Raw genomic sequence first — 12,870 nt, forward strand, 5'->3', positions numbered from 1 at the left:
TTACTCCATTATTCCATTTCCAACCTGTTCATACTTTAACTGCAGGTAAGTCAGAAAGAGCCTCCACTCCCTCAGAGAACTAATGGTGGGCCTTATCTTAAGCCCGAGAGCTTAGACTGAGACAGATGGACTCCGGACCGAGATCTCCTATGGAATCTTAACCAGCTCGGAGTTCACTAAAGTTTATGCTGGAGAAAGTCTACATTAACTCTCCATGATGTCTCCAGACCAGCACTGCTCACCTAAATCCAAGAGTTTATAAACTGATCCTAAATCAGCAGTATTTGGGAACCCAGAGGAACATTTTAAAGTTCAGAAGAGTTTATTGAATTTGCAGCTTTCTTAGACTTTTGACTGAATTTTGTCTCAGGTGTTCCTTCTAAAATTCCTTGAGAGAAATAAACATAAAGAAGAGACAGTTTCAGATTTTTTTAAAGAGATCCTTGATATTGAATTGCAGACTCTGATATCTTGGCAATCTGATCAGAGTCTGTGACATTGTTGAGGTCTTTTTTAATAAAGACACATGTAAGGAGAAAACTCTGGAAAGCTCAAGACTTCAGCAATGTCTATTTTTGCAATGTCTATTCTATATAATATAATCTCATGGCTCACTAGGAGAAATAACTGAGATCTCATTTGTGATTTGTCCACATTGGTTTTATACCTGAGGCTGGCAGTGCTTCAGATTCTCTGCTTGCTTTGATTTTACACTTAGACCCGACATGTTTTGTTACATACCTTTCTATCAAAGTTATCTGACATCAAGATGAAATTGTTCTGACACAGTTTAACTCTTGAGTTCTTGTCATATTTTATTACCATTTTCTAAACTATTGTGAATAAACTGTGATAATGTGAGAAATTTTGAAGGTGTCTGAATGAATTTTGGTTTGACTGTAATTCATTTGTGATTATCAAGATGAATTTGTTCTGAAACAGTTTAACTCTTGAGTTCTTGTCATATTTTATTACCATTTTCTAAACTGATCCTAAATCAGCAGTATATGGCAAACCATAGGAACATTTTAAGGTTCAGAATAACAATTTGAATTGAATTTTGTATCAGATGTTCCTCCTAAACTTCCTTGAGAGAAATAAACATAAAGGACAGACAATTTCTGACTTTTTTTAAAAGAGATCCTTGATATTGAATTGCAGACTTTGATATGTTGGCAATCTGACTAGAGTCTGTGACATTGATGAGATCTTTTTTAATAAAGACGCATGTAAGATTTTGTAAGGAGAAGACTTCAGCAATGTCTTATTTTGCTCTCAATTTAATCTCACGGCTCACTAGGAGAAATAATTGAGATCTCATTTGGGATTTTTCCACATTGGTTTTATACCTGAGGCTGGCAGTGCTTCAGATCCTCTGCTTGCTTCTTCTCCCAGGAGCATCTCCATCAGCAGGCTGTCCACATTGGCTTTGCCCAGGAGACGCATTAGCTGCAGCTGCTCCACCATCTGCCAGGCCACACTCTGGAGTGTGGTCAGCAACAACAACAGCTCCCCAAACCGGCCTCGCTGCTCGCTCGTGGCCTCATCCAGCAGCACCTGGGCCTGGAATCGCAGTCGGCGCACTGCCTGAGAGCACTGCAGGCCAGGACAGTCTGAAACACACAGCGGGTTCAATGACATGTTGGAAAACAAAGTCCACTAAGAGATGGCTTTGCATGTGCATGTCTATCAGTGAAAATATTTATATAAGCAGCAATTTCAGATTATTAGTTCTGAATTTGTCCAATCCATTAGAAAAAAAATGTCAGTAAAACTGAAGAGTTTTAGAAGAAAATAGTATTCAAGATTTTTGTACTTCAAATTTTTTATTTCTTTGTAATTTTTGTTCTGACACTGTTTAACTCTTGAGTTCTTGTAATATTTTATTACCATTTTCTAAACTATAGTGTATAAACTGTGATAATGTGAGAAATTTTGAAGGTGTCTAAATAAATTTTGGTTTGACTGTATATTAACCCAAATAAATATATTAAACAAGATTTTTGAATATACAGTATATAGTATATATAGCACACAGGGACAAAAATGGCAACCTCTGCTGAAACCAAAGTAAATTAAACAAAGCCAATCTTAGGCTACTGACCAACCTGGCTCCACTCTTATAATCAGACCTCCAGGCCAACAGGTAGGAAAGTCTAGAACTCAACAATCCACGCCAGCACGTCCCAGATATTAATAGATCCCCATAAAACATCAAGAAACCAAAGAAGACAGTACAACCAAAGAGTGCCAGGAACAAGTGCAGACACTCCTGGTACAGACAGAGAGTTTGACTGGGAACACAGCGATGATCCCTGACTAACCTGGGGCAAAGAAGACGATGGTTTTGAGACAGACAAATTCAGTGTCTGTGATGTTCAGCTCTTTCAGAGGCCTCACCAGCTCTTCCAGGATACGAGTCGCTACTTTGGACATCTCCTGCTCGGTGCCTCGAACAGGAATGATGAAATCGTTTCCTGTAAAAACACATTATAATGACAAATGATGCTCACATTATTGTTGTCACTTTTAAGTCATACAGTAAGTAAATAGCAAATTCATGCATTTCAATATTTTATCCAATATATACAATACAGTGAGGAAAAAAATTATTTGATCCCCTGCATTTTTTGTACATTTGCCCACTGACAAAGAAATGATCAGTCTATCATTTTAATGGTAGGTTTATTTAAACAGTGAGAGACAGAATAACAGCAAAAGATCCAGACAAAAAGCCTTTCCAAAAAGTTATAAATTGATTTGCATTTTAATGAGTGAAATAACTATTTGATCCCCTATCAATCGGCAAGATTTTTGTTCCCCTGTGTCTTTTATACAGGTATTGAGCTGAGATTAGGAGCACTCTCTTAAAGGAAGTGCTCCTAATCTCAGTTTGTTACCTGTATAAAAGAAACCTTTCCACAGAAGCAATCAATCAATCAGATTCCAAACTCTCCACCATGGGGAAGACCAATCAGCTGTCCAAGGATGTCAGGGACAAGATTATTCGCAAATGGAAGAAAGACAAAACAACTGTCAATCTCCTTCGTTCTGGGTCTCCATGCAAAATCTCACCTCGTGGAGTTTCAATGATCATGAGAACTGTGAGGAATCAATCCAGAACTACACAGGAGGATCTTCTCAATGATCTCAAGGCAGCTGGGACCATAGTCACCAAGAAAACAATTGGTAACACACTACGCCGTGAAGAACTGATATCCTGCAGTGCCCGCAAGGTCCCCCTGCTAAAGAAAGCATATGTACAGGCCCGTCTGAAGTTTGCCAATGAACATCTGAATGATTCAGAGGAAAACTGGTTGAAAGTGTTGTAGTCAGTTGAGACCAAAATTGAGCTCTTTGGCATCAACTCAATTCACTGTGTTTGAAGAAGGAGGAATGCTGCCTATGACCCCAAGAACACCATCCCCACTGTCAAACATGGAAGTGGAAACATTATCGGGGTGTGTTTCTGCTAAGGGGACAGGACAACTACACCGCATCAAAGGGACAATGGACAGGGCCATGTACCATCAAGGCCAGGGCATTGAAAATGGGTTGTGGATGGGTGTGACCCAAAACACACGGCCAAGGCAACAAAGGAGTGGCTCAAGAAAAAGCACATTAAGGTTCTGGAGCGGCCTAGCCAGTCTCCAGACCTTAATGCCATAGAAAATCTGTAAAGGGAGCTGAAGGTTGAAGGTTGAAGTCATGTTTTGTGAAGGGGTTTAGAACTGTTGTTGATGTATGTTTCCAGATTTTTTGATGCTATTCTGTCTCTCACTGTTCAAATAAACCTACCATTTAAATTATAGTCCGATCATTCCTTTGTCAGTGGGTAAACATACAAAATCAGCAGGGGATCAAATCATTTTTCCCTCACTGTAGTGTAAAACTGGAATGGCCCATTTTCAAGTAAGCCCAATCCAGTCACTCGCTCACCCAGCAGGATGATGTCATTGTAGGGCAGCGAACGTCGTGCCACCCCTAAGATGAGGTGCTCAGCGGAGTGAGCTCTTAACAGTGCCACCTGTACACACACATCAACACATAACACACTCAGTGCCTGTCACCGACAGGAAGTGACAGCCCATGATCAAACAAACATGGTCAGGAATAGGCCTACCCTGTCATCCACTGAGAGCTCACAGAATTCAGGGATACGCTTGGCCCATTCCACTAGGAGCAGGAGCTGCTGTTTCATGGATTCACACACATCTCCCACGCCGGCTATCTTCTTGGTGTTGATGTCCCTCATGGGATTCTGGGAGGGGTTTTAAGTAGTTTAGTTACATTTGCATTTATGCATTTACCAGATGCCTTTATTCAAAGTGACTTACAATAGAGGAGCATAAGCAATTTGTCTAAGAGCGAATGTATTTGCAGTATGCAATGGCACGTTTATTAGAAAGCTAGATTTGGAGACAAGCTACACTCTTAAAAATAAAGTTTATTTATTGGCATCAATGGTTCTGTGCAGAACCTTGAACATCCATCGAACCTCTCAAATGCAGAAAAGGTTCTTTATTGTCAAAAAAGGTTCTTTTTAAAATGTTCTTCAAAATGGTTCTTTTAGGAACTGTTCACTGAAATGGTTCTTCTATGGCATCATTGCAAAATCACCCTTGTGGAACCTTTATTTATAGAGTGTAGAGCAGAGGAGAAATTCAGAAGATAAGAGAATGAAGAGGATTTTCTGTTTTGTTTTGCAAGTGCATTGTTTTAAGGTTGTGGAGTGGTCAAGGTGTGTTTTCAGTTGCTTCTTGAAAGTTGTGATGGTTTCAGTAGTTCAAATGGAGGTTGACAGCTCATTCCACCAGAGAGGAGCAGAGAGTGTGAAGGTTTTGGAAAGGGACATTGTGCCTCATTGTGAAGAAACAAGAAGTTGAAGCTGAAACTAGAGATATGAGGCAAAGTGATGGTTCAGATCCTTTTTGATGTAATATCCAAGACTGTAAGGCTCCACTCTTGTTATCAGCTGTTGAAGTATGAATTAAAATGGTTTCATCTTGTTTTCTTGCTTGTTTTTTTTTCTTATTTTAACCTTTGTGCATGGGTAATCTAATTTGTTCTCTGGTCAGAAATGACCAGCATGTAAATCTCTCATTACTACAGTACATTATAACCAAGACTTGCATTAGATGTTTTTAACTTGTTTTCTTTCAAATACCACAGGTTTAGCATTTTTCTGATTTGTCATAGTTTTTGAGTGAAAAAATATTTATGAGTCGATAATTTTGTCAATGTTCACTCAAAAATCAAGGTCCATTCCTGTTGGAAAAAAAAAAAAAAACGGCATATGCTGGTACAGGAGCTAAATTGAGCTGGTCCTTAGTTGGTCCTGAGCTGGTCTTGAGCAGGAACTAGTTGCTTAGGACCAGCAAATGACCATCTTAAACCAGTTCATAACCAGCTGCCATGCTTCAAAACCTAACCAGCATATTGTCAGGATTCTTGTCTATTCTCTCCCCAACCCCCCCCCCCCCATGTTTCCCATTCTAATGGTTTAGTCTTTGTCTCCCCCTTTTGGTTTTGCATTAGTTGGTTTAGTCTTGCCCATATTTGTATTTCCCCCTCGTTATCCTGTTATCTTGTTTATAACCACGCCTTGTTTGCTGTGTATATAAGTCTGTGTCTGCTCACTCTCCTTTGTCCGTCGATGATGTTACTTCGTGTTTTCCATTTTTTTAACAGGGTTTGCAGTATACAATGGCATTTTCTATGCTTTGTTTTTTAAGTGCATTGTTTTAAAGTTGTAGAGTGGTAAGGTGTGTTTCCAGCTGCTTCTTTAAAATGTTGTGTTGGTTTCAGATGTTCAAATAGAGGTTGGCAGCTAATTTCACCAGAGAGAAGCAGAGAGGGTGAAGGTTCTGGAAAGTGACTTTGTGCCTCGTTGTGAAGTAACAACAAGCTGAAGCTAACATCGGACCAGCCTGAAAATATTTTTATAATGTGCTCAAGAAGCAAAATATATGAGGCAAAGATGTGGTTCTGATCCTTTTTGATGTAATATCAAAAACTGTAAGGTTCTTCAAAAACAGTTGTTGAAGGGTGAATTAAAATAAAGAAATCTTGATTTTCAATTGTTTCATCTTATTTTCATGCTTGTTTTATTTTAACTCTTGTGCAGTGCTATACTACATCAGGGGTTCTCAACTCTGTCCCACAAGATCCATTTTCCTGCAGAGTTTAGCTTCAACCTTGATCAAACTCACCTGCCTGTAACTTTGTAGTTATCCTAGATCTAGATCTTTTTAACTTGTTTTCTTTCAATTACCATAGGTTTTGTGTTTGTCTTTAGAACTGGTTTGCTATAGTTTGCTAAGTGAAAAAATGCTCTAGCATTCTCATTTTGCTTTCACGACTTTCAGCCCCACCCTGCTTCATACTACAGTGACCTTAATCTAAGTCTTTAATACATTAGTTCATCCATGGACATGAGTCCTGACAGATTGCATCGACTGTGGGGATGAAGACAACAACTCCCATGATTCCAGACTCAATTACGGTGTCATCAAACTACGCCTTTGTTTCTCTGTTTGTTTTGAATATGCGCCCTCTAGCTGCAAAAACTTACATATTGTGCCTTCATCATCTACTGGCCCTAAGCAACTTAGGACCAGCTCAGGACCAGCTTAAACCAGCTATCATGCTTCAGAACATACCTAATCAGCATATGGTGCTTCTTTCAACAGGGATAAGTTCAGATCATTGAGGTCTATGACCAATGCAAAACCTGTCCCAAAAAGTACAAAAATGATTTATTTATCTATAGCAGTCAACATTTGAAGTGGATCAAAAACTTTTTTTGTTGTTGTCTTAGGACAACTTTGATTAACTTTTCTGACCCACTTCAAATGTTGAATACTGTATTTATTAAAGGGATAGTTCATAGTGCTCATGACAGATGGACGTGGCTGTGTATCAAAGGTAAAAAATGATATAAATACTGTTCAGTTTCTTGCAAAAACCGATCGTTTCGTGTCTTAGGACATCAATGTATCGTCACGAGTCGCAGGGTGTAATTTGTCTGTGCATGTTTTTGTTTACTTTTAAAGGTTTGGTGCCCATCCACCTCTATTATTTGGCTGGCAGACTGCACCGGTTTTCGTTAAAAATCTCTGTTTGTGTTCTGCTGAGGAAACAAAGTCACCTACATCTTGGATGCCCTGGGGATAAGCAGATACACATCAAATTTTAATTTTTGGGTGAACTATCCCTTTAAACTGGTCATACCCTGTGTGAACAAAGTTAGTATGTTTTTTATTCCACTGCTCCAAATAGCATTTTTGTTAAAAGATAACCCTCTCTGGGTCAAAATGACCTGAACATAACATGAGGGTTAAACCAGTTTAAACCATTCTGAGGTCAAATGCCCACTAATGATTGTCTCACTGTAATGTTTACTCTTAAAGTGTATTGATGTTTTGAAAGTAAGCTCACCTGATGAGTGCAAGCCTCTGCCTGCATCAGCACATCAATGGTGAGAGTCCCAATGCCTTGACCTTCTCTACGGCAGCTGATACGGTCACGCTCATTCTGAACAGCTAAGAGACACAAAGAAAGATCAGTGGAAAAATAATATAAATGTATCTAATGTGTTTCTTCTAGAAAACAGATAACAGTCTAGCCAGTGGATGCACTTTGATTAAAAATAGTAAAAATAATGCTTTCTACACAGTTACTGCCACAGTGTGCACTTGTAGTGAATTCTTAAGTCTTAAATAATTAACTCTAAAAATAATCTTAAAAGCATTATTTTAAAAACAATGATATAATATTGATGAAATAAAAGACCACTTAAGCTTACTTGAAGGGAATATAAGCTATTTGATATTTAATACATTCATGGCCGTGTTCCTTAACACACTTAAGTACACTTTTAAAAAGTAATAATGGCAAATTAAAAGTTTTACTTTAAAGTACATTTTAAATCATTGATTTAATTATCTTTTCTTGTACTTTAAACAAGTAGCTGACTAACATACTAAAGCATATGTAAAGTATATTTTTATAATATATTACATGTAAGATTAATATATTTTAAATGCAGTGAATTGCAAATTCATCACTACAAATGTGTAATTACAGGTACATTTAAATTCATGACATGCAATTTTAATTAGAAATGACATTAAAATGTTTTAGTGTACATGAATGCTTGTCAGTACACTTTAACTATATTTAAAATACAATAGAATTATAAAATTACATATACTACCAGTCAAAATTTTTTGAACATTAAGAAGTCTCTTTTGCTCACCAAGACTGTATTTATTTGATCCAAAGTACAGAAAAACAGTAACATTTTTTTCTTTTATCTGAATATATTTTAAAATGTAATTTATTCCAATTTCAAAGTTGAATTTCATCAATCATAATTTTTTCAGTCACGCAATCCTTAAGAAATCATTTTAATATTCTGATTTGCTGCTCCAAAAACATTTATTATTATTATTTTGTTGAAAACAGCTGAGTAGATTTTTTTCAGGTTTCTTTGATGAATAGAAAATATCATTTTGTAACATTATAACTGTCTTTATCATCACTTTTAATCAATTTAAAGCATCCTTGGTAAATAAAATTAATTTTAATTGCCATTTACATGCAATTAAGTGTCTCAAACATTACATTTAGTTCACACTTATTCATTTGCATATATTGTTTTAAAGTTCATTATTTCTGTAATAATAAATTTTTAAACATGCTAAAGTGTACTTCTTCACAAGGGCAAGTAGTGCATTTAAAAAGTTAACTTTACACATTTTCTTCCATATCAGTCTGAAAAACAGCCCTGCCCAATGCAAAAAAAGACCAACCTTAAACACCATGCAACATTTTCAACCAAATGATTGTAAGGTAGCTTTCTATTGAGTGTTAGAGTCTCAAAAAGTTGCAGGCCTCTTACTCAAAGAAAACAATGACTACGTTTACATGGACACCAGTAATCTAATTAATGATCTTATTCTGAATAAAACAATAATATGATTAAGCTGTTTACATGAGTTGCTTTTAGAATAATCCTTTCATGTTCCCGTTTTACATGTTATAGTAAATAGATCGAGTAATGACACACATCATTAGGTCCACATGCGACGCTGTCAGTTCATCTTCCTTATAGACTTTTGGATGTTTCGGTTTTAATTTTACAAAAGCTAGAAGTGGCTCTGGACATTTGCAACAAATATTTTAGAATGTGTGAGTTAAAATTTGCCGTGGTCGCATTTGTGCGAGTGCATGCTGTGCTGCTCCAAAAAACACACGCAAGCACAGTCACCGAAAGCCAGTTTAGTTTTACTTTTTTTGTTTGTTTTCATTTTGAAAACCCTGTTATCTTTGCCGTTTACCTCACATTACGCTTTGGAGGCTTTCTTTTACTTATTTTTTAATAATTAATTTGATTGCTCAGTGTTTATAACGGCATATAACAGCATGCGATGGAGTCCATTCCTCATCGTATTAGTTTTTGTTAATAAATGCTATGTAAGCTAGTTTTATTTTATCGTTGTTATGCTGTTTAATTAAAAATAACAAATCCATCTTTTAAGAATTTGTTTTAATCTTAAAATTGATAGATGTAGCCTATATATGTAAGCAAAACCAAGATCATGAATTCGAAAGTAAAAGTGAAAAGCATCCTAAGACATTCCAATAGCTTAAATCCCGTTCACAAAATTAAAATCACAAATAATACTAATGAAAAAGAACGGCTTGAATGTCAAATACGTTTTCATAAAACTATAAATTATGATAACAGACAAACTATTTATCAGCAATGAGCATTGATTAATCCCATGTTGTAGCAAAAAATAAAAATAAAAATAAAAATGAAACCAAAACATGCACGTGCGACCAACTGAGAGCGTTATGCCGCGTTCCAGGCAACCCGTTACCCGTGTTTTTCCAAACTTCTACCCGTGAAAGTGCACTGGAAAGGCAGTCAAACCCGTGAATTCCCACCCGTGAACTCGTACTAGATCGACGTACTCCCAGTTTTGAGTTCTGACGTGACATAGCCCACGAAACAATAAAGCCTCTGTGGGTGCGGTGTTTATGCAAGTGGCACACGGTGGAAAAATAGAGTTTAGGACAATATAACATTGCAATCAAATTATTAATAATATAAAGATAATAAATGCTTGGCGTGACTTGCCTGGAACGCTACAAAGCCCTGAGTCGTGGTTTGAAGACGTGATTTACGAGCTCAAAAACCTGCCTGGAACGCAGCATTAGTGTATGAGGGGCCGTATAGGCCATAATTATTGAAAGGCCTCTTACAAACACTAGTGAAACGAAAAACCTTGATAAACCATAGTGAAATTCATTCATGCATTACTGAAAACCTCTTACAAACACTAGTGAAAACATTGATAAACCTTAGTGAAATTAATTTATATGCATTATTGAAAACCTTATACAAACACTAGTGAAAACGTCTCAGGTTACGTATGTAACCCTGGTTCCCTGAGGGAACGAGACACTGCGTCCTGAGACACTTTGGGGAACGCCATTGGCGGGCCGCACTCTGAGTCATGTCCAACGTCCAATGAGAAACGGGAGTGACGTCACAGGCGCGGTGACGTCATCGACCAGGAAGTATATAAGCACGTGCGTTTGAAGCTGGCGTCGGCTTATAGGAATGAAGCGAGCGCAGCAGGGATGCGGGAATTATGGTCCGAGACGCAGTGTCTCGTTCCCTCAGGGAACCAGGGTTACATACGTAACCTGAGACGTTCCCTTCCGGGAACTCTACACTGCGTCCTGAGACACTTTGGGGAACGAGGTATCAACGCCCCCATAATTTCCAAGGCCCTGCCCAGTTTTTGTCTGCTAGGCCAAGGGTGGAAAAGTTGTGTCTTGGTACACTTCAGCCTGGGAAACTTGCCAGGACATGAGTGATAATACATCTCTGTCTGTGGAGCCCACCAGACAAGAGGGAGAGAATGTACCTCGGCCCTCGGGCACACGAGGTTAGCATAATCCAGTGTCTGGTAATACTTACCTGATGAGACACTATGGAAACTCCGCCTGGTGATCTTGCCAGGACGCGAGTGATAATGCATCTCTGTCTGTGATCAACCACCAGACAAGAGGGATAAATGAGCCTCGGCCCTCAGGCACACGAGGAGAAATGGTAGTCCTTTGTCTGCGCTACGGCCAGAACAAGAGGGACACAAGAAGTGCCTGGTGAACGTGCCAGGACACTGGAATACATCTCTGTCTGTGATCCACCACCAGACAAGAGGGATAAATGAGCCTCGGCCCTCAGGCACACGAGGCTAGGGTTCTCAACCGCTGCCTGTCACAAGACCAGTGCAGGGGGAGAAAGGCTCCTCGGCCCTTGGGCACACGAGGAGAAATGGTAGTCCTTTGTCTGCGCTACGGCCAGAACAAGAGGGACACAAGAAGTGCCTGGTGAACGTGCCAGGACACTGGAATACATCTCTGTCTGTGATCCACCACCAGACAAGAGGGATAAATGAGCCTCGGCCCTCAGGCACACGAGGCTAGGGTTCTCAACCGCTGCCTGTCACAAGACCAGTGCAGGGGGAGAAAGGCTCCTCGGCCCTCGGGCACACGAGGAGAAGTGGTAGTCCTTTGTCTGCGCTACGGCCAGAACAAGAGGGACACAAGAAGTGCCTGGTGGACCGCCAGGACACTAGAAAACATCTCTGTCTGTGATCAACCACCAGACAAGAGGAACACAGGCCTCGGCCCTCGGGCACGCGAGGCAGGATATCACACCTCTCGCCTGGAGGACTGCCAGGTCGAGAGGGTAGAAATCCTTTTCCTCCATAGAGGAAAGCGCCTAAGCACCTCTAGGCCTAGCAATGCTAGGGCTGAAGGACGACTGAGCCAGGAGTGACTCTGAGGTCTAGTTCGTAGAATCTGACGAACGTTAGAGGTGAGGACCAACCCGCCGCACTGCAGATGTCCTGGATCGGGACACCTGCCATCAGAGCTTTAGAGGCTGCAATGCCTCTAGTTGAGTGAGCCTTGACTCCCATCGGGGATGGGAGACCAGAGGACTCGTAGGCAGTAGAGATGGCATCAATGATCCACTTACTGATAGTAGGCTTGGAAGCCGGGCACCCCCTCTTAGGGGGGCCGTAACAGAGCAAAAGTTGCTCTGATTTGCGCCACAGGGCAGCTCTGTGGACATAAGTGTCCAGTGCTCTTACTGGACACATTAAGTTATACTTCCTCTGGTCGTGCTCCACGAATGGAGGAGGGTAAGACGCTTGGAGCGTTATTGGCTGTGGTGTCGCTGATGGGACCTTGGGTACGTACCCAGCTCGTGGGTAAAGGAATGCTTTGGCCAACCCTGGGGCAAAGTCAATGTAAGAAGGGGCCACTGAAAGGGCCTGCAGGTCCCCGACTCTCTTGAGAGACGTTAGCGCCAGCAGCAGTGCTGTCTTTAGGGTAAGCATCCGATCTGAGGCCTCCTCCAGAGGCTCGAAGGGAGGCTTACACAGCGCCTCCAACACCACAGCTAAGTCCCATGTAGGGACTTTCGGTCTTGCACGAGGCCTCAGCCTGAGTGCACCGCGGAGGAAACGTGAGACCAGGGGGTTCTTGCCCACTGAAAGGCCGCCATGAAGGGCGTGGTAAGCCGATATAGCCGCCACGTACACCTTCAAGGTGGAGTGAGCTAACCCAGCGGACAAACGAGTTTGCAGGAACTCCAGCACTGTACCAACCGGGCAGTGGACTGGGTCTAAGCGGCGTTCATGACACCATGACGCAAACAGGTTCCACTTTAGGCCATAAAGTTTCCTCGTAGAGGGAGCTCTGGATTGAAGGATGGTCTCAACAACCTCGGTTGAGAGACCAGCTTCTATGAGTTGTGCCCCCTCAGGGGCCACACCCATA

The 12,870-nt window shown here is 40.4% G+C and overlaps 1 protein-coding gene across 4 annotated transcripts in view; it reads right to left on the reverse strand.

Moving 5' to 3' along the window:
- Window positions 1-12,870, reverse strand: part of LOC141330858 (hepatocyte nuclear factor 4-beta-like) — a 34,297-nt gene that overhangs the window by 3,855 nt on the left and 17,572 nt on the right. For all 4 annotated transcript variants that reach the window (XM_073835635.1, XM_073835634.1, XM_073835637.1 and 1 more), the window contains exons 4-8: window positions 7,441-7,544; window positions 4,124-4,261; window positions 3,940-4,027; window positions 2,325-2,477; window positions 1,350-1,613 (exon numbers count right to left, since the gene is read on the reverse strand). In XM_073835635.1, coding sequence (XP_073691736.1) covers window positions 1,350-1,613; window positions 2,325-2,477; window positions 3,940-4,027; window positions 4,124-4,261; window positions 7,441-7,544 — 747 coding nt within the window. The remainder of the gene's footprint in view (window positions 1-1,349; window positions 1,614-2,324; window positions 2,478-3,939; window positions 4,028-4,123; window positions 4,262-7,440; window positions 7,545-12,870) is intronic.

This window comes from Garra rufa, chromosome 3 (assembly GCF_049309525.1).
Source record: "Garra rufa chromosome 3, GarRuf1.0, whole genome shotgun sequence".
NCBI classification, from domain to species: domain Eukaryota; kingdom Metazoa; phylum Chordata; class Actinopteri; order Cypriniformes; family Cyprinidae; genus Garra; species Garra rufa.